This window comes from Oryzias latipes, chromosome 3 (assembly GCF_053564925.1).
Source record: "Oryzias latipes strain Hd-rR chromosome 3, Olatipes_Hd-rR_3.1".
Lineage (NCBI taxonomy): Eukaryota > Metazoa > Chordata > Actinopteri > Beloniformes > Adrianichthyidae > Oryzias > Oryzias latipes.
In genome coordinates, this window is record NC_136239.1 from 5865613 (window position 1) to 5892813 (window position 27201).

Sequence of the window (27201 nt, forward strand, 5' to 3'; positions counted from 1 at the left end):
ACCAGGATGGACCAGGAATGAATCCATCAGTGGGACAGCACATGTTAGAGGTTCTGGACATAAAATCAGACAAAGATGGTTCAGACTTGTCCAGAGGGGAGACGGTGAAGTCTAGATCTGGCAGGCAATAGGTCTAGAGGAAGACCAAAGAGGAGGTTTATGGATGCAGTGAAGGCAGACATGAAGGTAGCTGGTGTCAGAGGAGAGGATGGAAAAGACAAGGTTAGATGGAGGAAGCTGATTGGCTGTGGCGACCCCTGAAGGGAAAAGCCTAAAAGAAGAAGACGTGCGCGTGTGTGTCATATGCTTTCAACCAAGTTGAAAACCGACCATAAATATCAGTTTTTTTTGCATGAATGCATGACATTTATATTTGTTTTTTCCCCTGAAACAACCGCAAATACACTAAGACGTCAGTCTGGCAGTTTTTGAAGCGCTGGGATCGGATGCCGTGAAGACGCTTGGGGCCTGCGCCGTGACAGCTTTGGCGCCGCCCTGTGGCCGCGGGTGGCACTGCTGTTTTTCTCCCCGCGGTATGGAGAACCCGTCTGCGGATCTCAGCGGAGCTTCAGCGCTGTCTGTGCGGGACGGCTGAGGCTGGAGCATCAGTCCTACTTTTACCCCCGACCAGCCTTCTGTTGTCGGAGCGACCCGCAAGCGGTTTCCGCTCACGCGGAGTGTTCGCGTAGCCGTCGGGCTGGACTTTCCTTCGGATCCCTCTGGATTAAGACGGGACTCGGCTGTGATACCGGCGCGAACTGTGGATTATTTCCCACATCTCTCGTGAACGCGGAGGCTGTTTGTTCGCGATTTGTGAAGGGGAAAAAAGTGAAATTGTCGATGCCGAACAAGCGGACACTTGTTGAGGCGGAATTCGCCGAGCGAACCTTCGGCTGCGTCCGTCTTTAGCTTCTGATGCTACAAACTTTCCCGCAGGCTCTGAGCGCGTGCGTGGGGCGGAGAGCGGACCGTGACCCGCAGCTCACGGCAGCCTAACTAAGAGGGCTCGCTGCCGCCGTTCGGCTCCGTGTTTGTCAGTTAGTTTGTTAGTTAGCAGAGACGGCTAACGTCATGTTCGCACTCAAACAAGTGGTTGATAGAAATGTTCTCCCCGTCCCTCCTCCACGCCGTTAACTCGGCGTGAACTACTGTTTTCCGGTCAAACGTTGTCGTGGTTGAACCACGGACATCGGTGGGATTTTAACTCGCAGCGCGTAGTTCTTAAAACGATCAATTTCCAGCTTAAAGTTAGCTTAGCCGCGTTAGCCGCGGCCGAACAAACGTCTGCCAGCCAGCGCCGCGCGCACTTTGTTCTGCTTCTCCCAGTGTCTGACGGGGTTCTGTGACCCCTTCCAACCGAAGCTCGGGTCCAAAGACCCCCCCCCCCCCCCCCCGACACCCCGCGACCAACTTCTAGTTCTACGTCCCAGCAGCCAGAGCTGACCAGCGGCCGCATCATGTCCGGCTCCCCGGGCGCCAGTGGCTCAAATCCCAGGAAGTTCAGCGAGAAGATCGCGCTGCACAACCAGAAGCAGGCGGAGGAGACGCGGGCCTTCGAGCAGCTGATGACGGACCTGACGGTGTCCCGGGTGAGTGCGGGTCCGGTTCTGATGGGCTCTGCTGTGGGTGAACCTGGCAGATGTTTTGTTTTTGTGTGTGTGTGTGTGTGCGCGCGTGCACGTGAGCGGGTCCTTGGAGAGCGTGGAGCGCACAGTTGGAAGGGACTCCTGCTTGGAGTGGATGGATGGCCAGCAGGGGGCGCTTCAGCAGCCTGTCAGGAGAATCACATCATTATGTAACTGTTTACATGGCAGTGAACGCTGCAATGGTGAAGGAAAAACACGTTAGGGTTTTGGACACGGTCTGGATTAAAGTGGAATCACCGTTTAGTTCTGTGTAATTCTTCAGACTGGACCTGAGAACTGGACTGAGTGTGATGTCACCCATAGAAAAAGGCTTATGTTTGGTTCCTACCAAATTAAGTCAAGTCAGTTGTCATTTTTGTGGCGATATGAACGTTGCCATGTTGGAACCAGACTTCATCAGTTGTAGGCCCGCAGAATAAATCGCAGATTTATCATCATCACAATACCAAGATAAATGGTTACTTTAACCCTTGTGCTATCCTAGGCACTTTAACATTGGGAGTTGGGTCATCTAGACCCACTAGACAGTGCTCTGAACCTTTTTTCTTCAATGATTTGTGATCTTCACTGGTGTCCATGGATTACATGAAATCTTTCCACCTTTATCCACCTTTGTCATGGTAGGGAGAACACGTCAATGTAAGGGTGGGGTCATCTAAGATGTTCACCTCCTTTGTAGACGAGGGGTGTCATTTATGTTAACTGTTATTTAAATGAAACTGTTGCAGTGAAATGGAAATTATGTTTTTGGTTGTTCTGCTATTTGTTCCTGTATCGCCAGCTGTATCCCCAATGATAATATTGATCACTAATATTGCATTTTGCCTCACATCGTGCAGCCCTAATCAGTAAGCAGTGATTGGTCCGAGTCGGTCTGAGTCCATGTTTCTATGGCAACGCCTGTCACCCAATCAGGAGTGAGCTTGTTGGAAGGCAACCTTCTTATCACCTAAAGGGGGGTTCCAAAAAATCTGTCGAGTGTTTTGAATGTTGGATGTGAGACCACCTGACCCGACTGGTCAGTTTACAACTTAAATAACGAAAAAATATGAAAAATAATTCTGATTATCAAGAAGACATCAGAGTAAAAATTGTTCTTTTGATCTGTAGAACGACTAAGTAACAGCTGTTTATTTAGAAAAATCTATGGTATTTTGGCTGCTTGGAACCTGCAGGTACTTCCTGTTAGGAATGCCCGGGGGGGGGGGGGGGGCAGTCCAGTCGTCTTATACAGGCAGTGATTGTGACGCACAACTTTGCGTGTCTTTTGACAAAGGTAATGGTTAAATGTTTTTTTTTCTTCAATTAGAAAAGACTAATTTGAAATAAAGCATTAAATTATACATTTTTGAAACAATTAATATTTGAGAAGCTGAAGGATTTCTATTGTTGGGTCAACATTCAAATGATTTGACCCCAGAAGTGTTTGTGTCCTGCATTAGGCATGAAAACGCTGCCTAGTTTGGGGAGTTCTCCTGCATCAAACAGGCTGTTTTGTGTCCTAAACCAGTCCCGCAGCAGTCCGGGTCACAGAGGTCGCTCAGACACTAAAGCTACGTTCACACTGCAGGGCTTAATGCTCAATTCAGATTTTTTGAAAAAATCGGATTTGTTTGCTAGACCGTTCACATTTCCAAGTAAATCCGAACTTTTGTGATCTCCAGTGTGACCGTGACACGACCCAAACGAGACCCGCATGCGCAGAAGCCAGAAGAATACTCAACGGTGAACGACATCACTTGTTGTTTGCGGAGCAAACGTTAACAATGGATGTCAACAACAGTGTTGTCAAAAGCGGAACTCTTTTTGTAATATTAAATTTATTTTCACGAAGGAGCAGCACAATTACAATCTTCTCATTTGAAGAAGGCAATGGAGTCGGGATCGTCTGGACCCACTGTAGTGGAAGAGGAATGTGTATGTGTTGGAGCCGCGCCCCTGCGTGTTTGTGTGTGCAAGCGCGTGCCGCGATAGAGAATGGGGGGGGGGGGGGGCAGTGTGTGCGCGCATTCATGTTGTGTGTTACGGATGACGGTAATAGAAGGTTTCCCCCAGAATAAATGCTATGGACTCTTTATTAACCCGTTCTGGAGAATCTAAGGATCAGAACAGGGAGGAGGAGGGGGATCGCCTGGGTCCCCCGCGCTTCTGAGCACGTCGGAAAGGGGAGAAAGAAAAAAAAGTTATAGCTGTAAAGGTTCAACACCACGCTCTGCCATTTAGCTGGAAATTTTTTCAAAAACCGCCCGGTTGCAATAAGAGCCCTGGAGTTTGGCCTGAATAGAGCGATCAGCCCAACTATTAATCCAATCGGGGATCTCGCTTCCCTTCCACTGACTGGTCTCAGCAGCATCGTCCACCATGGTTGATGTTTACGTTCTCGTTCCCGCCTACTTCAACGCAAAATGATGACGTTTGTTGCGTGTCGATGACGTACGGTTCGGAATCAAGTCGCCTGGCCGGTCAGACGGCGGTCGCAATTGAAAAGAACGGCTACAATTCGGAATCAGGACGGCAAACCCACGGGGCCTGGGTCGCAATTGAAAAGATCGGATCTGTGTCATTCAGACTGTCATGAAAAGATCGGAATTGGGCCGCTTAGGGGCAAAAAATTCGGAATTGGGTCGTTTCAGCCTGCAGTGTGAACGTAGCCTAATGTGCCAGCAGGCAGAGCCACAAAAATGAAGTAAAACCAGGACAAAAATGTTGCTGCAGGTTGCTAACACAGAGCACCATGTTTGTCTGAGTCTTTTGGGGCTTTAAAGAGGAGCACTGCCGTCTTCTCCTACCTGCAGTTATAGCAGGTGACCTGATGCTGTGTTTGGCTCTTTACCCAAACTGCCTTCTTCCTTCTGAGTCAGGAAAGTCCACAGGGTTTCAGTCGCATCCATCAGTCTAAATGGAAGAACTTTTACTGAGAAACTGGCAAAAAGAAGATGTTTATGAGAACCACTGTTAGTCTACGCCCATGCAAAGAAAAGAACAGATGTTTCATATTTTCTTTATGATGTGAATGAAGACCTTTGGACGTTTATAGTTCTTTGATGGTTTAAACTGACCTGTGTGATAATGTGCCGTTGTTAAGCTGTGTACACTTTGAAGAAGTCTTTATTTTGTACTAATACAGTTCATGTTTTACATAAAGAAAATCTTTGCCTGATCACCACTCGTTATCGATCAAGTCCATTTAAAACCCGTTGAAGGTACATTTTTCTTCTTTGTCAACCAGCTACTGCCTCTAGGGGGCGCCACAGCAGACCATTCCCTTCCATCTAACCTTCCTTTCTTCATCCTCCTCAACACGCCAGCCACCCTCATGTCCCCCATTGCATCCACGAACCTCCTCTCTGGGCTGGACAACCCTGTTTTAGAGATCTTCCTGGTAGCTCCAACCTCAGCATCCTTTTCCCATCATCCCTGTTCCTCCTCTTACGTGTCCAAACGTCTCCATCTGCTTCCCTGCATTAATCTCCAGAACATATACCATGATCTGTTCCTCTGATGGATTCATTCCTGGTCCATCCTGGTCTCTCCCAAACAGAACCTCAGCATCTTCATCTCTGCTGCCTCCAGCTCTGCCTCCTGTCTCTGCATCAGAGTCTATAAACCAACATGGCTGCTCTCACCACAGTCTTCTTAACCTTTCCTTTCCTTCTTCCACCCTGCCTCTTCACTTCTTTCTCTCTCTCTGTTGTTCTGGACGGTAGTCTCTAAGAACGCCAAGTCCTCTGGTTCTGTTTGTGGTTTGCATGATTGATTTGTCTTTGGTTTTATGTCAGACGCCCCTCCTGACACAACATAAACCCAAACTTAACACACAACATTACTCAACTGTGCCCCCTTGTGGTTGCTTTGTTTCAAGTTGCTGCAAAAAAGGCAAGAAATGTCCGACAGGGTGACTCTTTGGAGCCGAGCTTCGGTTGGAGGGGGTCACAGAACCCCGTCAGACACTGGGAGAAGCAGAAGGAAGTGCGCACGGCGCTGGCTGGCAGACGGCTGTTAGGATTCCGTTTATTTCACTGAGACCGGGCTGCTTTAGCTGTGTACCTGTTTGTAGAAGTGACCAACGGATTAGACTGAAGGGTTTGGGTGTAGTACCTGTGCGGAGCAAGCAAAAGGGGGCAGAGACGAAAACGGAGGACACCTCCAGACAGACTCAGTAAGTGGCGGCGTCCTCTATGACTGGTTTAATTTTCACAGATTGACATTTAGGAGGCAGAAGTTGGCATCAAACTTTTTGGCCTCCAGTTTGATGGTTGAGGGACAAGGTAATGGAATCGCAACGTAGACGTTGGAACTGGGTTCTTCATGAAATCTACAGTTAAAAGACTGTTTGAAACTGTCCAAAGATGTTTACCACATGAGGAAGATTCAAGAACACTACGCTGCTGATTGGTGTGTTTTATACATTTATTGTATTAAACACACAAAGACACAAAACAAGACGAACTATAATCACCTCCCTTTCTGCTGTCAACCATTATACATTCATAATATTAAGACATATAGATGTACAGACATTAAAAAGGAGAAGAAAAATAATATTCATAGTAATTATAACAAAAACAACTAAATGAATTGTCAGGATATAGTACTTAAATTAATAAAAAATTGGTAAAACAACAGAAACCACAGAGAATGTCATTCATTATGTAGATGGGCGATTAAAAAAAAGTTACTGAGTCAAATTTTCATTTAGAACCTCAGTATTTACCTTATTTTCTCAAGTTTTAAGTGAAATAATACATCCTTAATGCAATTTGAAACTGTGGGTGGAGCAGTGTCTTTGAATTTGAGAAGACGCCAACGTCATGCTATTGTGAAAAAAATCAATGATTATCTGACCCCCAGAAGGAAAAAGTCACCCTTCATCAATAATCCCAAACAGAAGCATTAGTGGGTTTGGCATTATACTAATCCCAAAGATACCAGTAAATGTAGGGCTGGGCGATTAAATCAATTTGATCAATTAATTTAAAAATTCTCTATTTAGACTATTTATTTTTGGGAAAATCTGGATTTTATTTTCCCAGCTCTCTTGCGCTTCCGTTGTTTTGAGTGAAGTCAGTCCACAAGACCCTCGTAAAGAAACTGATGTGAAACAGCAGCAAGCAGAGAGGAGCTGCTTCATAGAGGCTGAAAACAACAACACTATAGGGGTGGTGAGAAGAGCCCCCCCACCCCCATAGCTTGAGTTTAAGCTGCTGAAGCAGCGGAACATGTGAGGATTTTTAACAGGATCCAAAAAGAACTGGAGGATAAACCTGTTGGACTCACAGCAACAACAGAAAATTGAATAAAGTGTTGATTTGGAAACAGAAGTGGCATCAGACACTAATGCTACTATGCTAAAGGCTACCATGCTATCATGCTACGATGCCAAATGCTACGATGCTATCATGCTACAGGGGTTGACATAGCCCAGAAATTTGCACTGGCCCACAGGGCCAGTAGTTTTTGAAACTTACTGGCCCTGCCTGAAAGTTACTGGCCCGACACCGCGCATAGCGGGACCCGCCGCTCCGCAGGTGCTTGCAACTTTAGGGGGGTCCGGGGGCATGCCCCCCCGGAAACTTTTAATATGGTGCAATTTGGTGCATTCTGGTGACATCACTTATTTCTACACTTTTCAATGACTGAAAATAGAGCATATCAAACTTAAATCTGCTCTAGTCTGTTTCAGATGTTTTGAAGAGAGCACTGCAGTGTAGTAGGTAACACTAGTTCAGAAGTTTTCATGGTGCTTCTAACGGCAAATATCGCAATAAATCATAAACCTTAAATGTGTTAAAACAATCTAATGGCAGCTTGAACCATTTAACGAATCAAATAAATCCCTTAATGCATTTGACCAATCGGATGGACGCCTTCACATTGTTGACCAATCAGATGAAGCCCTGTTATGTTAGATGTTTGTAACCTATTTCAACGTGGGTCATTTGGAGTATAATTTTTAAACTGGGAATGGTTATTTGGTTATTTTGCTGTTTGTTTATATACCGCAAATTATATCGTTATCGCAATTTTAATCTCTGATATCGCATATCGCGAGTTTTCCTCATATTGTGCAGGTCTAACTGAGATCATTCAGCTAACTAGAAATACTTACTGCTTACAGTGTTGTAAAGAAAAACTAAATTAAGTAGTTTAACATTCTACTGCATTTGAGTCTGAAATTCAGGTATTTGGAGTTGCCTTTGATTCTTTGACATTCAGCTTAAAGCTTAGTGGATACAGTTTCATCTTCAATGCATTCATTAAATATCTTGCTGTCCATACTACTAATTATACCCACTACTCCATCCAAAATATTCCTATCTATTCCTCCCATGTCTTCCACATCTCTGACATGCTTCAGTCTCTCTTCAGTGACGGTGTCGGATTTATAATCAAATGTAATAATAACCCACTGGCTTGTGGCTTCGTTGTTGCTGTTTAACATTGTTTTGTATTGAATTGTTACATTCAATAAAGTTTGAAAAAAAAAAAGTAGTGAGCGCGTGCCGCGTGGTGCTCGGCAGTGAAAGCCGCGCGCGCAGGCGGGAGAGAAGGAGAAGTGATCAAAGGTTTCCCATAGAAACCCTTGAAGTCTGAACACAGGACTAGCAGAAAAACTAAATTATGAAGACGAGGTAAATCTACACGTTTTCGCAAAATTTACTTTATTGAAAAAGGTGAAGAATATATAAACCGTTAGATATTTTAGTGGCCCGAGCGGGCAAGTGAAAAGTAAAGTCTTGTGGTCCGCACTGCTCGAAAAACAGGACCGGGCCAGCGGACAAATGGCTATGTCGAGCCCTGTGCTAAATGCTACGGTGCTACAACGCTATGATGCTATCATGCTAAATGCTACGGTGCTACGCTATGATGCTATCATGCTACAATGCTAAATGCTACGATGCTATCATGCTAAATGCTACGGTGCTACAACGCTATGATGCTATCATGCTAAATGCTACGATGCTATGATGTTAAATGCAGCGATACTGTCAAGCGAAACATTATGATGCTGTCAAGCTGTGATGCTAAATGCTACGTTGCTATGATGCTAAAGGCTACGATGCTATGATGTTAAATGTTATGATGCTATGATGTTAAATGCTACGATGCTATGGTGCTAAATGCAACGATACTGTCAAGCTAAATGTTATGATGCTGTCAAGCTGTGATGCTAAATGCTACGTTGCTATGATGCTAAAGGCTACGATGCTATGATGTTAAATGTTATGATGCTATGATGTTAAATTCTACGATGCTATGGTGCTAAATGCAACGATACTGTCAAGCTAAATGTTATGATGCTGTGATGTTAAATGCTACGTTGCCATGATGCTAAAGGCTACGATGCTATGATGTTAAATGTTACAATGCTCTGGTGCTAAATGGAATGATACTGTCAAGCTAAATGTTATGATGCTGTCAAGCTGTGATGCTAAATGCTAAGTTGCTATGATGCTAAATGCTAGGATGCTATGATGTTAAATGTTATGATGCTATGAAGCTAAATGCTATGATGCTATCAGGCTATGATGCTAAATGCTACAATTCTATATTGATAAATGCTACAATGCCAAATTCTATGATGCTATCATGCTGTCATGCTAAATGCTACAATACCATATTGCTAAATGCTACAGTGCTGTCATGCTACATTGCTAAATGCTATGATGCTAAATGCTATGATGCTGTCAAGCTAAATGTTATGATGCTGTCAAGCTGTGATGCTAAATGCTACGTTGCTATGATGCTAAATGCTATGATGCTATGATGTTAAATGTTATGTTATGTAGCTAAATGCTACGATGGTATCAGGCTATGATGCTAAATGCTACGATGCTTTCATGCTATTATGTTATGCTAACAAGCTGTTCCTTGTGTCGTGATGTGTGATCACAGACCGGTATAAAAATATATATATATTTTCACGGAGTGGACTTTAAGACGTGATGAATAAAAGCAACAAAATGAGTTCATAGAATATTAATAAAAACTGTGTTTTATAATATAATAAGAAGCACTTTGTATTGAACTTTATTAGTAGTTCCTTTTTAGCATTACAGTGGTAAAAATAGACCGCCCCCGTGAGTGGACTGGATCTTTACTGTCAAAAAAATGTGGTTGGTTGATTTTTTTTATTTTATTTTTTTTTATTTTTTTTTTGGTATCTCTCAGTTATCTTGTCTGGTGAGTCAATAAGCAGATTTATGTTTCTGGGGTTGTGACTTCAAATTTGATCATCAAACCAAACCAGTGACGTTTGGTCAGGTTGATGGCTGGTGAGGCACAGACTCCTCTGGAGTCAGATTTACAATTGAAGAACTGAATATTTCACCATTCATCCAACAGCAGGTAACAGAATGTAAGATACACACAAGAACATATTTGTCCTGTGTATAAATTATTCATATATACTGTAAACAAATTAAAGTATACAGATGTGTTCAGCACACATTTCATGTTGACCATCAGTATCTATTTCTGTTATTTTTCATACTTCAAATTCGGGAGCTTTAATCAGTTTGATCAAATGCTGTCTGTGAAAATGATCATAAAAATAAAATAAATTAATTTACTTACATTTTTTTCCACATACTCCCATGTTATTTAAAAAACAAACATTTAAAACCATGTTTGGCCTCACATTTTGAGTCCATGCGCCGTTTCTCCCTCTCATTGGAGAAAGACATCCTTAGTCTGTTTCTACGGCACCTGTGTAGCTACAAAGCAGCTGTCAGCTCACATCTGCCCCCTGCTGGTGAGGCTTGCCTCACCTGCAGCCTTTTCTATGGGCCTACAGCAGAGTTTTCAGCGCATGTCTCTGTTAACATTGATTCCTGCAGTCAGACATGAGGCACAGCGCTTCAGAGCCTCCCCAGGAGTTTCCGCTCCGTCTGTGATCGCACAACACTCAAATTCGGCAATTTTAACCTCAGAAACTGGGGGAATTGTGTCGTATCAACTGAAAATGTATCTTTAACACACATCAGTGGAAAATAATATTTACTTTATTGACCTTTTTCTATTTTATCACGATCATGGCAGGTGAGGCTGAGCCTCACTTGCCTCACCTGACCGCACGTCACTGAACCAAACGCAGCAAAATCCGTTTCAAGGCTGTTGCTCTGAGAAATGGTGGAGTGCATTCTAGTATTTTCATTAATGAGATGCTTAAGTTAGCGGTCGCTCACAAAACATCTGCTGTAGTGTTCTACAAACATTTTTACTGCTACTTCTATGTAGTTGAACTTTGTGTTAGAGACAATTTCCTAAGAAGATCTTAAAATAAATTTGTTTTTGTTAAATATATCCCATCATTTGTAATTTTTGTTAAAGAAACTAAAAGTAGGGAGAGAAAAATTGAATAAATGAAATTTGGTATTTAAAAGTCAGAGATTTTATTTTTGGCCATATTGCCCAGCTCTAAGTAAATGTCCCACATATACATATACCTCCAAAAATACTGAACCAAAACATATGGATTAAGGCAGCTTCTGACGTCCGTCACATGTAGGATTTAGGATTACATTTTAGTCTGTGTCTTTTATAGTGAAGATCCTTTTTTCTAAGACGCTTTAATGGTTTGCATGTGAATATACCTGTGAATATCTACAAACAAGTGTGGTGCCGGCAGAATATACCACTTGGACAGTTGTTGAAAGATGCCAACTTGTGAAAATTCATTTAAAGTAAATATTACTGAGTAATTATATTTCATTTTTGTCCATGTCCTCTGAGAAAACTACAACACATAATAAAGTCCAATCAAAAATCACTAGGAGTGTAAGGATTAATAAATGAATTGATTTATTCAACAACATTGATCTATCTGAGCACAGAACAGCAATGGGGGACTTTTCTGTTTGGAATTTGCATGTTCCCCCCATGGGTTTTCTTGGGGTCTCCGGCTTCTTCCCACCATCCAAAAAACATGCTTCATAGGTTAATTGGTTGCTGAGTTCACGGAGCATTGAGTCTGAGTAATTTAAAGTTGGGGACCCATCGCTGAGATAGCTAGACCCCCTTGGGTTTAATGTTTGTGGCGACAGCCTATAAAAACTGACCGGATGGTCCAAGACAGGCATGTCCAAAGTGTGGCCCTGAGCTGGACGGATGGACCAAAGGAACTAAATTGGTGTCCGATCAGTGAGATCTTCTTCACTGCAGAAGTGAATAATTAGGTGCAGTAGTCGAAAATTGGCACTTATTTACTGATTGATGCAAATCAAACGACTAGTTAAAGGGAACACTGCACATAACTCAGAACATATGAGCTGTACACCAACAACCAGGAAGTATCAAATCTTGTCGTTTTTTTAAAATGAATTTTCTCAAACAACTCTGGTAAAAAGCAACAAAAATGTATATAGAACAATATATATTATAAAAGAAGTGAAATTGCAAAACCATATGGATCGTCATGGAGGAGCTGCAACCAAAATGTTAAAGGTAACTTACCTCATTTGGCATTTGAAATACCACCTCAAAGCTGACTGCAGCATGTGAAACCAATGATCATGCTGTGGCTAAAGCTAGCGGAAGCAGGGATGGTCGTGGGCCCGTATGAGCAAAAAACAGAGCAAAGCTATAACCAGGAAACTTATTGTTTCTGTGGCCCATTAGAAAAAAACTGTATTGGCAGAAATCAAAGTTGTCATGACAGGCTTTTGGCCAGAAAACTGTGGTCGGTTAACCCTTACTACGTTATTATCTCTGATTTTAAATGTGGAAGAGTTTAAGTGGAAATAGAGCTGTGCCGGTGTGGGATTTTTGATCACCGCGGATGAGGTCATCACCTCGGTGATGCGGTTATCGTCACACCCCAAAGTGGAAACTTGCCATCAGTGCACTTGGTGACAGTAAAGTTCCATTAAGGTTTTTACTGTTGATTTGTTTCTTCTTAATTTGATTGCAGTTTGTGCTTAAATACGATTTATTTTCAATCCTTTTTTTGAAGAATTTTCTCTTTTTTTTTTTTAGTTTTTTGAATGGCGGTAAAAGTTAGACCAGTCTTTGTTGAAATTAGGCCTGCACAATATACCGCAAATTTATCGTTATCGCGAAATCAAGCTGTGCAATATGCATACCGCAAAAGACGGCAAAAATCGCAATAAATGATTACCTTAAATGTGCTAAAACAAACTCATGGCAGCTTGAAATATTGAACAAATGAAATAAATCCCTTTATGCATTTAACCAATCACAAGGACCCGTTTACGTTTTTGATCAATCATATGAGCCTTTTTATGTTTGGTGTTTGCCTCCTATGTCGACAAGGGTCATTTGGAGTATAATTTTTAAACTGTTGCAGTGAAATGGAAATTATGTTTTTGTTTTTTTTGCTATTTGTTTATATACCGCAATTTATATCGTTATCGCAATATTAATTACCAATATCGCATATCGCGAGTTTTCCTCATATCGTGCAGCCCTAGTTGAAATGATGGGAATACCCAGTTTGGCACAGTGGAATAAATGTGACTATTTTCATGCTGTTTGGAATTGTTATAGTCTTAACGAACAGATAAAGGTTTTAAATCCCAAAAATGACAGTATTTACCATGTGGCGGCCATTGTGCTGTGGAAGGGTGGTCGACCTCCGATCGGAAGATTGCAGGTTCAATTCCCACCTTGGTCGCCCATGTGTTAAAGTGTCCTTGGGCATGACACTGAACCCCACCTTGCCCCTGGTGGAAGGTTGGCACCAGTGTTCGCCATCTGCGTGTGACTGTGTGAGTGAATGGGAAATGGAACTGAGACTGTAAAGCGCTTTGGGCCTTTGAGGAAGGTTGAAAAGCGCTATCAAGGTAAACGCCATCTACTTCCATGCTGTAGTCAGTAGATGGTTTTTGTGTCCTGTCTACCAGTAATGTGACGATGGTTCCAGTGTCCCAGAGAGATGCATCTGTCAGTATTGTTTGCATTCACCTCAGGTGTCCTGGACTCCAAAAGTTAAACCCCCTGTTGATCTGGGACACTTGTTCTCTGTTGGGGTTTTGTCAAACTGTCTACATCAAACTGCAGGTTCATGTACTGTGCACATGAGTGTACAATGTACATCCGTCTGTTTTTTATGTAAAATTAGACTTTTTAACACAGAAAAGTTTCCTTTCTGCAAACTCCCTCCAGGGGTCTTTGGGGGAACATCTATCTGATTCTTTAATTCTAGAATGGAAGATGATCTTAAGACACACATGTACAAACCCACACAGACACAAGCACATACTCAACCACCGGAATGCACACAAACACGCACACTGACTTGTTACATTGACCCCCCCCCCCCCCCCTTTTAGTGCACACATAGATTGATGTGCGTGACACCACAGCGAGCGTTACCCTTCACAATCAATGCGTGCAGGCAGAGCAAACGGGACGTGTTACACAACCCCAGCAGAGAAGCACCCATTAAGAAGCAAGACTTCAGTCTGAACAGAACCATCTCTGTTTAGGCTGAAATGTTGGATCAGACCAGAACCAGGACCAGGACAACGTGTCTGCAGAGCTAAAACATGGCCAGAGTCGGACGTTTATGGCTATAGCTTCTCACCCCTGTTTCTGTAAGGAACATTGTGTGTTTTTTCAATGCTCCTCCCAAACAGACCTGATTCAGCTTATGAACCTCTGCAGAGACCTACAATGACGGTCATTAAAGCCACATGTGTTTAGGGTGGGGGCAATAGAATGCATGCAGGACAGGGTGGCCTGAGGACCAGGGTTGGGATAAACCAAAGACTCAGTTTAGCTAGTTTGCTAGCATGGCATGCTTTGTGTTTAGAGTGCACAGCTAACTGTATGTTGAGGTTTTGTCTTCTGTCTGGCCAGCAAACAGCCTTCCTGTAGGTTACAAAGATGGAAGCAGCTCAGTTCTTTACTGCATGAAACCTTCAGCAGCACAAATGACTCCCACTGCTGCACAATGTCATGTTCAAGACCACACAAAGACAGAGAAATGACAGCTAAACACATGAACGCAAGAAGCCATCAAATCCTACGGAAGGGCTGTGAAAGCGAAGCACAAATCAGGGGTCAAATGTTCATTTGGATGATCTTAAAGACCCACTCCAAAAAAGACTGTTTTTTTTAAACACGTTCTTGTAATTATATATGTAATTATGTTATTATTCTGATGAGGGTTGACATATATATAGATAATTAAGATTAAAATAACTTTTCTGAAATTCTTTATTCAAATTGTTGTGAATCAGTAGCGGGGGAATAAATGCTGTCTGAAAAAGATCATGTTTTTGACGTAGAAAATACGCTGGGCAGGCTCCGCCCCCTTGTGATGCATCCACCTGCAGACAAATAGATCCATGAACGTCTTTGTTTTCCTCGTCTGAGCTGGAATCTGGATCTAAACTGGACGACTGGATGTCTCTTATCTTGCTCATCATTTTTGTTGCTCATCTAATCTTAGGTTGGGGTTGTGAGGGGCTGCAAGCTAGTGGGAGAGCGTGTAAACAGATGGGTGACGGGAAGGCTTATTTCACACCAACAGCCCCACCCACAACTCAGAGGTATATTTCTAATGAACGTCTGCTGCTCTGCAGAAACTATGTCACAGGTTTTTGCTAAAAATGGCATAATCATAATTAAAAGACCACTGGGAACACTTTGAAAATAGATCAAAAGAAAGCCCACATTTTGCTTCTGCTCCACATGTGTGAAATCCAGGCTGCTGAGTGTTTGGAGTGGACTGCTTCCTCAATGCCAGGTCTTCTCATAGAAGACACAGAGAAAGGCTGTTCAGAAATGTACTTCTGTTTCCATGGAAGCTTTGCTCCTGAAAGTGTTTTAAAGGCTTTTGTGCATCTGTCACTCAAAGTGCTGCGGGTCTTTTCTTCTCCAGGGCTCTAGTCCAGAGCCTGGCCTGGGTTTTGATGATGTTTTTGGAGAAAATTTAGAAAGAAAAGTAAAGATAATGATGGTCCACAATCCCCTGCAGAATGGGAACACACGGTCTTGGTGGCATGGATGTAGGGGGTCCAGCAGGAGCAGGGAGTGTGCAGAAAGCACTAATGTCACCACAGCAGTTCTCTGTGGAGGGAGTTTGATGAAGCACCGTTGGCAGCTGCTCTGCTGCTTCCGTGTGGGAACCAACGTGGCGTCTGTCTGTCAGCGCCAAGTCTGTTAAGTCCCGACTTGTGGAAACAAAAACACACAAGCCCCTTCTTTTGTTCACTCTGCATGTCAGACATTTCTGCAGATAAACACACTGATTTCACAACTTGGTGACATAAGCGCTGGCTGTTGTCATGGCGATTGCCTGAGGCGGCACTGAAGATCCTTGGCTGATCTCTAATCAGTCTGGACGTTGGTGAAACTGCAGAAAGTCAGCAGCACATCTTCATCAGCATAAAAGGCTCCTCACCGGCTCTGCTGGCTGCTGTTTTTCCAACAGCTGCATTTCATGAACAACGTCTCAGATTTTTGTCTTTGGATTCCAGGGATCTCCCAGCAGGGTTCACAGCGCTGCTTAAGGCCGCACAATAAATCGCAAATTTATCGTTATTGTCATATCAAAGTGTGTAATACGCATATCGCAAAAGACGGCGAAAATTGCAATAAATGGTTACATTAAATGTGCTTAAACATTTATCTTATGGGAGCTTGATGTATTTAACAAATCAAATAAATCCAGTTCATGTTGTTGACCAATCAGATGCAGCCCTTTTATTTTTATAGACGAGGACCATTTGGACGATGATTTAAGTTATGTTGACTCTTATTTAAATGAAGCTGTTTTAGTGAAAAGGAAATTATGGTTTAGGTTGTTTTGCCGTTTGTTTATGTGTCACCATCGCAAAATTGATCACTAATATCGCATATCGTGACTTTTCCTCATATGGTGCAGCCCTGGCTCTGCTCATCTTCTGCTTCCTCTTGTCCACAGGTGCAATACCAGAAGGTCCAGCAACTCCGCTTGTCTCAGTCCCGCGCACCGTACTACGGCGGCTCCCTTCCCAACGTCAACCAGATTGGGAACACCAGCAATGAGTTTCAGGTAGGAGCTCTCTAGCAGCTGCAGGTGTTGCACATGTTCTGCTTCCAGCTTTCAAAAAGCACCACTTGTTCCCAGACTTCTGGATCTTCATGGGATCCTAGAGCCGAGGCTCTGGTTAATGTCACCACTGCCCTTACAGGTAAATACGGCCCGTCTCCGGGCGAAAAACGGGCAAACCTGTACGAGGCACGCAGGTGGGCCCCACAACGTTTTAAGATGGTAGACCACTTGGTGAACCCGTAGAGAGAAAATGTTCATACATGTTCTTTTCTACGGATGTTCTTTGGGTGACAGGTCATGGTGAGCACTCTGGGGAAGAAGGTGAGATGCAGGCGAGTTTTTAAAATAAAAATCAGACATGATTTTCTGGATTTTTCCCCTCATTTAGTCGATTTTAGTTGACGTTTACCTCTGATGAAAATTACAGGCCTATCTCATCTTTTTAAGTGGGACAGCTCGCACCATTGGTGGCTGAATACTTATTTATGCCTCACTGTACATGCACTTCCATTATCCTTACAAAACGATATACTTACCACACGCACAACAATGGTCCGTTCCATTGTCACGACGTCTTTTAAGTAAGGTGGCCTTCCAAACCTCCAGGGAACCACAAGACACACCTGTGCTCCCTTTAACACGCAGCCGCTCTTCTCTATGAGCCTCCACGGACTCGGACAAACCCGCAGCACCTTTACAGGTCAACCGCCGTACAGGGGCTTGTGACGAATGCATAATAGGAAATAGTTTCTCCCTCATTTGTTTTATGTGCAAAATCCCAAATATTATGCAGCTGAGTATATTATGATCATGATGTTAGCTCTGATCATCCATGGTCTGTAAGCCTGAAAGTCCAGATAATGTTTGTTGCCGCTCTGAATGAGGCCGTTTGAAGTTCTCCTTTGTATCTGGAAAGCTCACGTGAAGAGATAGATAGATGTGTTCTTTATGATGCCGTCCAGTTTGGACAGCATCCTCCGCTCTGCCCTTATGTCCTTTTTGTCCCCCCCAACACCACCGCATAAGACAGGGCACTGAAACCAGACCGATAAAACATACAAAGGAGTTCTGAGCAGACATTAAAAGAGGCAAGTCTTTTTACAAAGTATATACCTGCTCTGCCCCTTCCTGTATATGGAGTCCATATTTGCAGACCAGTTCAGCTTCTGGTTTTATCCGTTACCATCCTTCAGGCCTGCTTTTTTACCTCAATATCAATTGCAAATGACGGTTGAGACTTTCTCAAACATGCACGGTTTCTGACCCTGGAGGTGTTTCCTCAAACATTCTGAATTTTTATCCTGCCGTCCTTTGAGATCTTTGAACTGAAACCTCAATCCAGATTCAACTGAACTCTGTCCTTTCTATGACCATTTACACACTTGTTATGCAGCTACCACTGGAGGGGGGTAGATTTGCATACATCAAGATATTAAATACTTTTATGATCACGTGATTCTGCCAACTCCGTTCTTTTATATTTCCAGCAGACAAAAAACATTCTGATTGCGGTTTAAAGTGTACCTTTATGGTCATTAGATCTTTTATCTGCTAGGGGCCAAACAATCCAGCTGTATTGTTTCTATTGGAAAAGGCTTCTCAGAGGTCTTTTCATTATAATTATTCAGTTTTTAGCTATAAGGAAAAAGCCTTTGTCATTTTTTTAAGACATATTTTCTGCACACCTGCTGCAGCCCACTTGGGTTGTGACTGTTGGTGCAGAAGTTAGACTTGATAATTTCCCAGCATACCTCTGTCTACACTCTCTCCCGCTAAAGACAAGTGCCTCACAAGCTCAAGCTAATGTAACAAAAATGGCGACCAATATCCGAGGTATCTAGCTGTACAGTTTGGAGCCAAATTCCAGCTTAGACGATGTGTCCAATGAGCTTTTGAATAAAGAAATACTCAGAAAGACTTTTAGACAAGTGAAGACATGTTAAAAACACTAAAAACACCATTTTGTTTGGAGTTTGTTTGTTAATGATAGCAAACAAGTACAATAAGAAAATGACAAATGTAGCCATGCGTGGCAATGAAAGCCATGAGTCAGTTTGTTTCTATTTTTATCAGGTAGGGCAAAAACTTGATGTTTAGCACAATGACCACAAATGCCTTCATGTTATCAGAAATGTAAGCAAACACAGTCAAATCTTTAATGTAGATCGACGTCCTGCCACTGTTTGTCCAGGGGGGGTTCTGAGCTGGACACGCCCCCGCTGCAGCCATGCAAATCCCTGCATGCAGGACGTGCCATTTGCTAGGCAAAAGCAGAGCACTGCACTGGAGTGTTGCTAGGTTACCCAGAGTGCTGCATTTATGGATTAAAAACACGCATGGGAAATGATAAGATATTCTTTTAGCATAGTCTTCATCACTAGCAGCAGACTTAATTAATCAATGTACTGACATCTGACAGTCCCTTTCTGCGTATTTAAGGTTTCATTTGATAGTTCTTCGTATTGTTTTTGCTGACCCAGTATTTAGCAAAAATAACCTTAAAGACCGAATCCGTGAAAATGGTGTTTTTAAACTGTTCTTGTAGACTTTTTCTGATGATGGAGGATGCTTATAAAGAATTAAGCTCAAAATTGCATGGCTGAGTATTTCTTTATCCAAATTGTTGTGAATTTGGAGCAGACTTTTTCGTGTGCTGTTGCCGTTTAAATAAAGGTCGTATCTGTGATGGAGAAAACACGCTGGGGGGGGGGGGGGGCACAAGCTCCGTGCTCCGCCCCATCCCGATGCATCCACCTGCAGACAAATGGATCTGGATCAGCATTGTAAAACTGGATATGTCGGACAGTTGTGAGAGAATGTGAGTAGCTGAAAGCTAGCAGGAGAGCATGTAAACAAAGGGATGATGGGAAATGAGTGCAGGCGTTACTCCGTGCCACAGATTCTGCCCTCACATCAGAGGTGAAATTCTAATCAGCTCCTGCTGCTCTGCAGTAACTTTGTCCTAGAAAATGACAGATTTGGGCTAAAAACAGCAAAATCATGATTGAAAAAAAACAACACTAAGTAGATCAATAAATTATTAGAACTTTAAAACCATTATTAACTTATCAAGGAGTTTAGAGCAGAAAGGAACTTTTCTGATCCAGGTCAAGAGGAGTTCTGGTTGATCTTAATGTAAAGAAAAAGGTTGGTGTTGCGAAAACAGAAATGCCTGATGGGAAGTTCACAAACTCATTCAGAGTTTGATCATTTTTCCTTCGGTTATAAAACTGGTATTTATTCTGATTCTCATCGTTGTGCGGTGTGTGGAAGTGGAAATGAACTGTTTGGGGGGATGAAGTCGTCATGGTAACGCACCGCTGCAACTGAACAGTCAGAAATCACTCCCGCTGTCTCTGTCACAGGGCGGCTTCTCCTCGGGGCTGGACTCCGTCAGAGGGACACGCCACCACGGTCTGGTTGAGAGGGTCCAGAGGGACCGCACCCGCATCACCTCCCCCCACCGCCGACCCGTTGACAAGCACGGATGGCAGATATCCTTCTGAACTGTGTCTTTCATGTTTGAAAATGGATGTTTGCTTTGAAGCTTCACTCGGGCCTTTCTGGACCGACCAATCTTGTTCTGGAGGTCAGAGTGTCACCCTATAGGTTCTCTCACTGCAGCGTTCTGCAGGAAACTCCAGATCCAGTCTGCGGTTGGTTCAACTTTTCGTAGGTTTGTGCAAAAGTGGAGCTCTGCTGCCTGTCAGCAGGAGACTGATTAACGCTTTAATGTGCAGATGCAATGTGGTAACAGATCCAGGGCGGGGGGGCGGGGTGGGGGGTGGATCTGCACATGTTGAACCAGAAAACGAAGGCTTTCATGGAGGGCATCAGGCCTCTGATCCGCACTGATTGGAACAATGCACCCGCTCTCCTGTAATATGCCATAGAAGTGGTCTGTGTTCTTGTATTTAAAGACAGATGTGGTCCAATAATGGAGCAGGTTTGTCCCCAGGAAAGAGCAATGGACATGTGAAGGATAGTGTCATCAGCTTGGAGAGGAATGTTGGGAAGACCTGTAGCGTAAACTGGACTGGTAAAAAAAGGATTATTCAGTTTGAGAAACCCCCTTGAAAGGGGAATTGATGGTAGAGGAGAAATAATTCCTTTCTCTGTCTTTTCTGTCTGTTAAAGTGATCTTTGGTGTGACAAGTGTGCAGCAGGGGTTCAGTGCACAGCAGGACCCCATGACTCCTAAAAGGCTCTTGAACTGAAGAAGCAGTTGAGAAAATGTCAGTGAAGTATTAGCACATATGCTGAGCTTTATCATTGCTATTGTCCTTGCAGTTTTAGCCGTCTTAGAGTCTTTCTGCCTCAGCTCTGTGAAGGAGGACAGCAGCTGCATTTCAGCGGCGAGCAGAGCAGAGAAACCCAGCAGCTACGAAACACTGTCTCCCTGCAAGACAGAACACCCCCACCCCACGTCTGCTGTTACTCACTCTGGTGGAGCTCGGCTTTTGTCATCAAGAATAATCAGTCCGACTGGGTCTGTTTGGATGCTCTTAACTATCCCTATTAGTCTACAGCTACAACAGCACAACAGGTCACACACACCCGTCAGCTAAGAACAGGAAACTGAGACCACAATTCACACAGACTCACTAAAACTGGACAATAGAAGACTGGAAGGAAAAACGTTGTCTGGTCTGATGAGTCTCCATTTCTGCTGTGACATTTGGATGGTAGGGTCAGTATTTGGCATCAACAGCATGAATTGATGGATCCATACTGCCTTGTATCAACAGTTCCGGCTGTTGGTGGTGGTGTCATGGTGTGGGGAGATATATTGCCCCTTAGTACCAAATGAGCATGGTTCCAATGACACAGCCTACCTGAGTATTGTTGCTGATCATGTCCAAACTTTTCTGATGGCTACTTCCAGCAGGATAAGGCGCCATGTCATAAAGCTGGAATCATGTCAGACTGGTTTCTTGAACATGACAATGAGTTCTCTGGACTCAAACGGCCTCCACAGTCACCAGATCTCAACCCAATAGAGCAGGTTTGGGATGTGGTTGAACAGGGGACTGGCATCATGGATGTGCAGCCAACAAATCTGCAGCAACTGTGTGATGCTGTCATGTCAATATGGACCAAACTCTCTGAGGACTAATTCCAGAACCTTGTTGATTTTGTGTCACCAAGGATTAAGGCAGTTCTGACGGCAGAAGTGGGTCCAACCCGGTACTAGCAAGGTGTATCTAATAAAGTGGCCTTCAATTCAATTCAGTTTGGTTTTCTTTGTATATCCCAACACATTTGTCTCAATGGGCTTCACACTGGTAGTTGTACAAAACATTAAATCAGTCATATAAATACAATAGTTAAATGTTTGACTAAACTAAACAGACTAAGCTAAACTGGGTTCTACTTTTTATGAAGCCACTTCTTCATTGTTCAGGTGACATGTTTTGGGATCATTGTCATGTTGGAAGATCAGACATGTTTCATCTTCAATGTTCTCACTAATGGAAGGAGGTTTTTCTCCAAAATCCCTCCATAAATGGATACATTTATACTTTCCTTCATACAGATCAGTCGTCGAAAAGCAGCTCCAAACCATGATATGTCCACCTCCATGCATCAAAGTGGGAAAGGTTTTCTTGGGATGCAGCTCAATATTCTTTCTAATCCAAACATGGTGGCGTTTATACCAAAGAGTTCCATTTTGGTCTTATCTGATCACATGACCTGTAATCCTCCTCTGCCTCATCCAGATGGTTTCTGGTTTTAGATCAGTCTGAACTTGTGCTTGTTTAAGCAGGAGGGCCTTTGCAGCTCTGTAGGATTTGAATCCATGACACTTCAGTGTTTAACCATAGTAACCTTTGTTACTGGGGCCGTAGCTCTCCTCGGGTCACTGACCTGTTCCCCCGTGTAGATCTGGGCCGTGTCTTCACCGATGATGTGTTCTCCACCAGGTGAGATCTTTCATGGAGCTCCAGGTGGAGGGAGATCGCTAGAGATCTTCTAATTCTTCCATTTTCTAATAATTGCTCCAAGGATTGATCTCTCCGTATCAAGCTGCTGCTTATTGTAGATTGGTTCATCCCAATTTGACCCCTGGTGTCATTTGACAGCTCTTTGGTCTTGCTCATGGTGGAGAGGTTACAGTCTGACTGTTTAAGGGGGTGGACAGTTGTCTTTATACAAATAACCTGTTCAAACAGGTGACATTAATACAGGTAATGAGTGGAGGGTAGAAGGGCTTCTTTAAGAAGTAGCAGGTCAGTGAGGAACAGAAAACAGTTTTCTGCCCCAATTTTTCAACTTTCTGTTTCTCTTACAGCTGCAGTGTTTCTAGGGTGAACGTGACAGACCAAGTTCAGCTTTTTCAGTGGAACAACCCGCACAATCAAAGACTGACAAATACTTTTCTGCTCCACTTTTTCTGACCTGGTTTCAGAAATCTCCTTTGTCATTTAGTTTAGAAAAACACGTTTTATCAAATACCCTAATATAGTTTCTAAAAACTGATTTATCTTATGTTTTTATTTATTTTTTATTTAACCTTTATTTAACCAGGAAAGTCCTATTGAGATTAAAAACCTCTTTTACAAGGGAGTCCTGGCCAAGAGGCAGCAAAAAGTTACAAACACAGACAACAAATAAAATTACAATTTAAATTATAAAACAGTTACATTTAAAGGAGTTGACCTCAAGTGCTCTCAGTCTGGCTTTAAAATCATTTACAGAGATAAGTTCAGGGAGCTTCCAGGTTTTCTGCAGTGTGTTCCATGAAGTGGGAGCAGCGTGAGAAAAATATATTTTTCCCAGTTCTGTGCGGACAAATGGAACACTGAGCAACAGTTGATCATTTGAACGCACTGAATACGAATCAACATTTCTCCTCGTTAGTAAATCTCCAATGTAGGAGGGAAGCAGTCCAAGCATGGCCTTGTAAATAAAAGTGTACCAGTGTCCTTGCCTTCTTGTGGACAGAGATGACCACCCCACACGAGAGTACAGTTCACGGTGATGTGTTAATGCTCTACTATTGGGGATAAATGTTATGTATGTTCAGAAACAGATTAATTTTGTCACATAAACTAGGTTTATGCAGTTCTCTTACATAGTAACAGAGACCAAGTGTTTCTGATTATCAATAATAATAATTGATACTTTATTTATCCCACGGGGGAAATTCTGCTCCGCATTTTGACCCATCCCCTGGGGGGAGCGGTGAGCTGCAGACTAGCCGCTCGGGGGGGATGACAGCTGGCTGGGGAGAGCGGGGATCGATCCGCCAACCCTTCGGTTGTTGGACGACCTGATCTACCGCCTGAGCTAATGAAAATAGGTTTGCCTGATTCTTTAGTTTTGTTGTGGAAACCAGATTGGTTGAATGGGATTACAGAAACCATATTCATTGGATTCAGCTACAGACACTGTTTCTCTAATCTTCTAGTCTAAATCCTGCTTGTTACATTCGCTAATGTGGTAATGAAACACACCCAATGTGCTTCAGAGATTAGGAGTTAGGTTAAACTGACAGACAGATCCCAGTCTGAAGGTCTGCTGTCCCTTTGCATCGCGAGACCGTAGTCCTTCAACCTGAAGTAGTGCTGATGTTGTGGCTGCAGATGCTGGTTTGTGTTTCAGACTGGATGTTTTTGCAGAAGGTTGTGAATCAGAATTTTGCAGCCAAAGCGTCACATTGCTGTGCCTTATCTTCAGAGCTGATGTTGGGCTGCGTGGCCTTTGCCAGCTATAGGTGCAGCCTGTATTTGCTTTTTGTTACCTGGATTCTTCTGTTATTGGTGATTTTTGTAGAAGACCACAGTGGCTTCAATGTTCCAGCTGCTTCACATCAAAGCTCTGAAATGAGATCTGGTAACAAAGCAGGAACGGTCGGTAAACGTTGTAACATTGCTTCATTAATCGTCTGCTAAAAACTCAGTGTTCACATTTGGAGGAGACGCGCAGAGCTGAGGATGTCAAAAGGTCATCGTAGGGTCATCCACCTGGGTGTTATTTCTTCTTTTTTGACCCCTCCCCCATGATGGGATTTTGACCCCTCCCCCATGATGGGATTGAAATGCATTTCAGCCATTCTCAGGAACCACGTTGCAGATTTTTAAGCCCACTCCACACTCCAATCCCTGATGCTGACAGCAATGACTGTGGATTCAAACCCAGGTCTCATGGTGGACAATGAACTGGTATCAGGGGTTTAACGTTGAACTGGTGGTTGGATGAGATGGAGATTCCAGCCCACAAGTCATCCCAAACCGAAAAGACACCAAGTGTCTTCCTGTTTTACTCTCAGCTTGGACTGGAGGGTCTGAAGGGTAATAAACTACCAGCAGGTTGTCCTTTAGAGCAGTGTTTTTCAACCTTTTTTGAGCCACGGCACACTTTTAACCTTGACAAAAATCCCGCGGCTAACCAGCATCAAAAAAAAAAAAAAAGCAGAAACTCATGGTCTGTATTGATCTACTGCCCCCCCCCGCAATCTCCCCTACATTTTTGTGATAATTGTGGCCAAAAAAAGCAGGAAGTTGTGGCTGTTTTTCTAAGAGATGAAATAAAAGTTCAATTAGAAAATTTAGAAACTGTTTGTTTGTTGTGGTTTCAAGACGTTTCACAAGGAAAACTCATGGTGCGCTGGGACACTGGCCCTTTAAGCCAATGCATCATGGGAGATGTAGTGTAAAAACTGCAGAAAAAGGGCAGACAGACTCTCTTCTCGGAGCTTCATTGTTTTGTTCTCTTGTTCCACGGTCTGACACCGGACTCTGTGGAAAGCTACACCGCTAAAGACGAGCTTTAGCTGGTATTTTTGTTAGAACTGAGCGACTTTTTGAGCTAAAATGGAACAAGGAAGTGAAGACTTTAACCACTTCTGATTGGTCAGACTGATGACATGTGATAAAGCCTTCAAGAATGATTGACGGAGACAGTTAAAGGTGCGGGACTTTTCCGCAAACTGTTATAGCTGCAGGTAAATCGCTGTTCCGTCATTCTTATCAAAATGTCTTTAATAGAATTAAATAAACACAAAGAAAAAGTAATTTTAAGATCTTTTATTTTCCTAACTCCTCAGTGTTTTATCAGGGCCTGCTTGGATGAACAGAGAGCTGAAATCCTGGAGATGGAAAATGTTTTTAGATCAGGTAATGAGGGCAATTTCCCACGGCACACTTGACCATCTCCCACGGCACACTAGTGTGCCGCGACACACTGGTTGAAATGGATGCTTTAGAGAATCCATTGACTGTATCTGAGAACTGGATCGAGTGGGTGTGATGTCACCCAAAATAAATTTTCTTTCTTTTGGCTCCAACTAATGAAGTTTATTCAGTCGCCACTTTTTGTCCATAACACCGCAATTTTGCAACATGGCGGTATCTGTAATGCTGCCATGTTGGAGCGCGATGACAACAGGAAGCAGTGATTCGTCCGAGTTGGTCTGAGTCGATGTTTCTATGAAACCACTAACCAGTCAGGAGTGAACTTGTCGGAAGGCCACACCCCTACCGTTTGAAAGCCGGCTTGGGAGAATCCGTAAGTCAAACATTTTAAACTTTGGATGTGGGGCCAGCAGGCTCCACCTGCTTTTATTCAGGCTTCTGATTGGTCAGTTTAAAACTTGAATAACTTGTAATAAAGAAAGTAAAAATGAAAAAAAGAGGATTATCAAGAACATGTTAAAAAAAAGGTAGCTGAGTAATAATGTTTATTCTGATCGAGGAATAGCTGTTTATTTCTCTATAAAAGTCTGTGGGATTTTGGCTTCTTGGAGCCAACGGGTACTTCCTGTTTGGAACCTGAGGGAGTCTCTAAGTCCAGTTCTCATGTACAGTCAATGTTAGCAACAGAGCCAAAGAGCACATTAGTGGAACCGTTCTAAGTGATCTCTGACACATGCAGGACTGAGAGAAGGAGGAGCCATGTGAGAGGGGGAGGAGCCAGGCTGGTGTGTGTGTTTATCCATATGTTCCTTAGGCTCCTGTTTGTCACCTGACAAAAAGGCTTGCGGTGTCTGTGTGACGTTCACTGTCCAGATGCTTTGAACATCAGAGGGTCTGGGCCCCCACCTCAATCTGCCACATCAGCCGCCTCAGCAGAAATCGTGTGTGACAAACCCATAGTTAATGTTGACCGGATGTTTGTGTGTCCATCTTTTCCTTGACTCCTGTTCCACGTTGAGAGCTCCCCGTACGGAGCGGCATACCTGTCCCCCCCTCCGGACAACAACTGGAGACGGTGAGTACCTCTACTCTTCTTCTCCGCTCATCAACTCTCCTCTTTTGAGCTTCTGTTGGGTTGTAGCCTTGATCGAGGCGGATCCACAGCACAGGAAGAGTGGGCAGGGCTGTGGGTGGAGTCAGTGAGCAATACTGTAACACTGAAAGTGTTTGACAGATAAGCTTTTGTTTTAAAGGTCAGACGCTGTATGGGGCTTTGTGCTTCTATTAGTGCAGAATGACTGCAAAGCTGCTGCCCCCCCTACTTTTCTGTGGTGTAGGGGCAGAGCAGGAAAGTTGACGTCTTTCAGGGGGCTGACACAACAGGAAATGTCTGTGATGAAGGCTGCCATTGAAA

The 27201-nt window shown here is 43.4% G+C and overlaps 1 protein-coding gene and 1 long non-coding RNA gene across 12 annotated transcripts in view; both read left to right on the forward strand.

The window, feature by feature from the left end:
* The first annotated feature begins 259 nt into the window (after positions 1 to 259).
* crtc3 (CREB regulated transcription coactivator 3) overlaps positions 260 to 27201 on the forward strand; it is a 49041-nt gene continuing 22099 nt past the window's right edge. For 2 of the 11 annotated variants that reach the window (XR_013654760.1, XM_023951895.2), the window contains exons 1-4: positions 487 to 1589; positions 16540 to 16650; positions 20016 to 20144; positions 26801 to 26862. Coding sequence is in view for 8 of the 11 variants with exons in the window: in XM_023951895.2 (XP_023807663.1) it covers positions 1458 to 1589; positions 16540 to 16650; positions 20016 to 20144; positions 26801 to 26862 (434 nt within the window). In the remaining 3 variants the exon portion in view is untranslated. Of the gene's footprint in view, positions 1590 to 16539; positions 16651 to 16725; positions 16790 to 20015; positions 20145 to 26800; positions 26863 to 27201 lie in introns of all 11 variants that reach the window. The other 9 variants (XR_013654759.1, XM_023951885.2, XM_078944160.1 and 6 more) reach the window with 8 other exon arrangements.
* On the forward strand, positions 20198 to 21110 carry LOC110017049 (uncharacterized). Its single transcript, XR_013654762.1, has 4 exons — positions 20198 to 20326; positions 20571 to 20689; positions 20788 to 20885; positions 20972 to 21110. It is a non-coding gene; the product is annotated as an uncharacterized LOC110017049 (long non-coding RNA).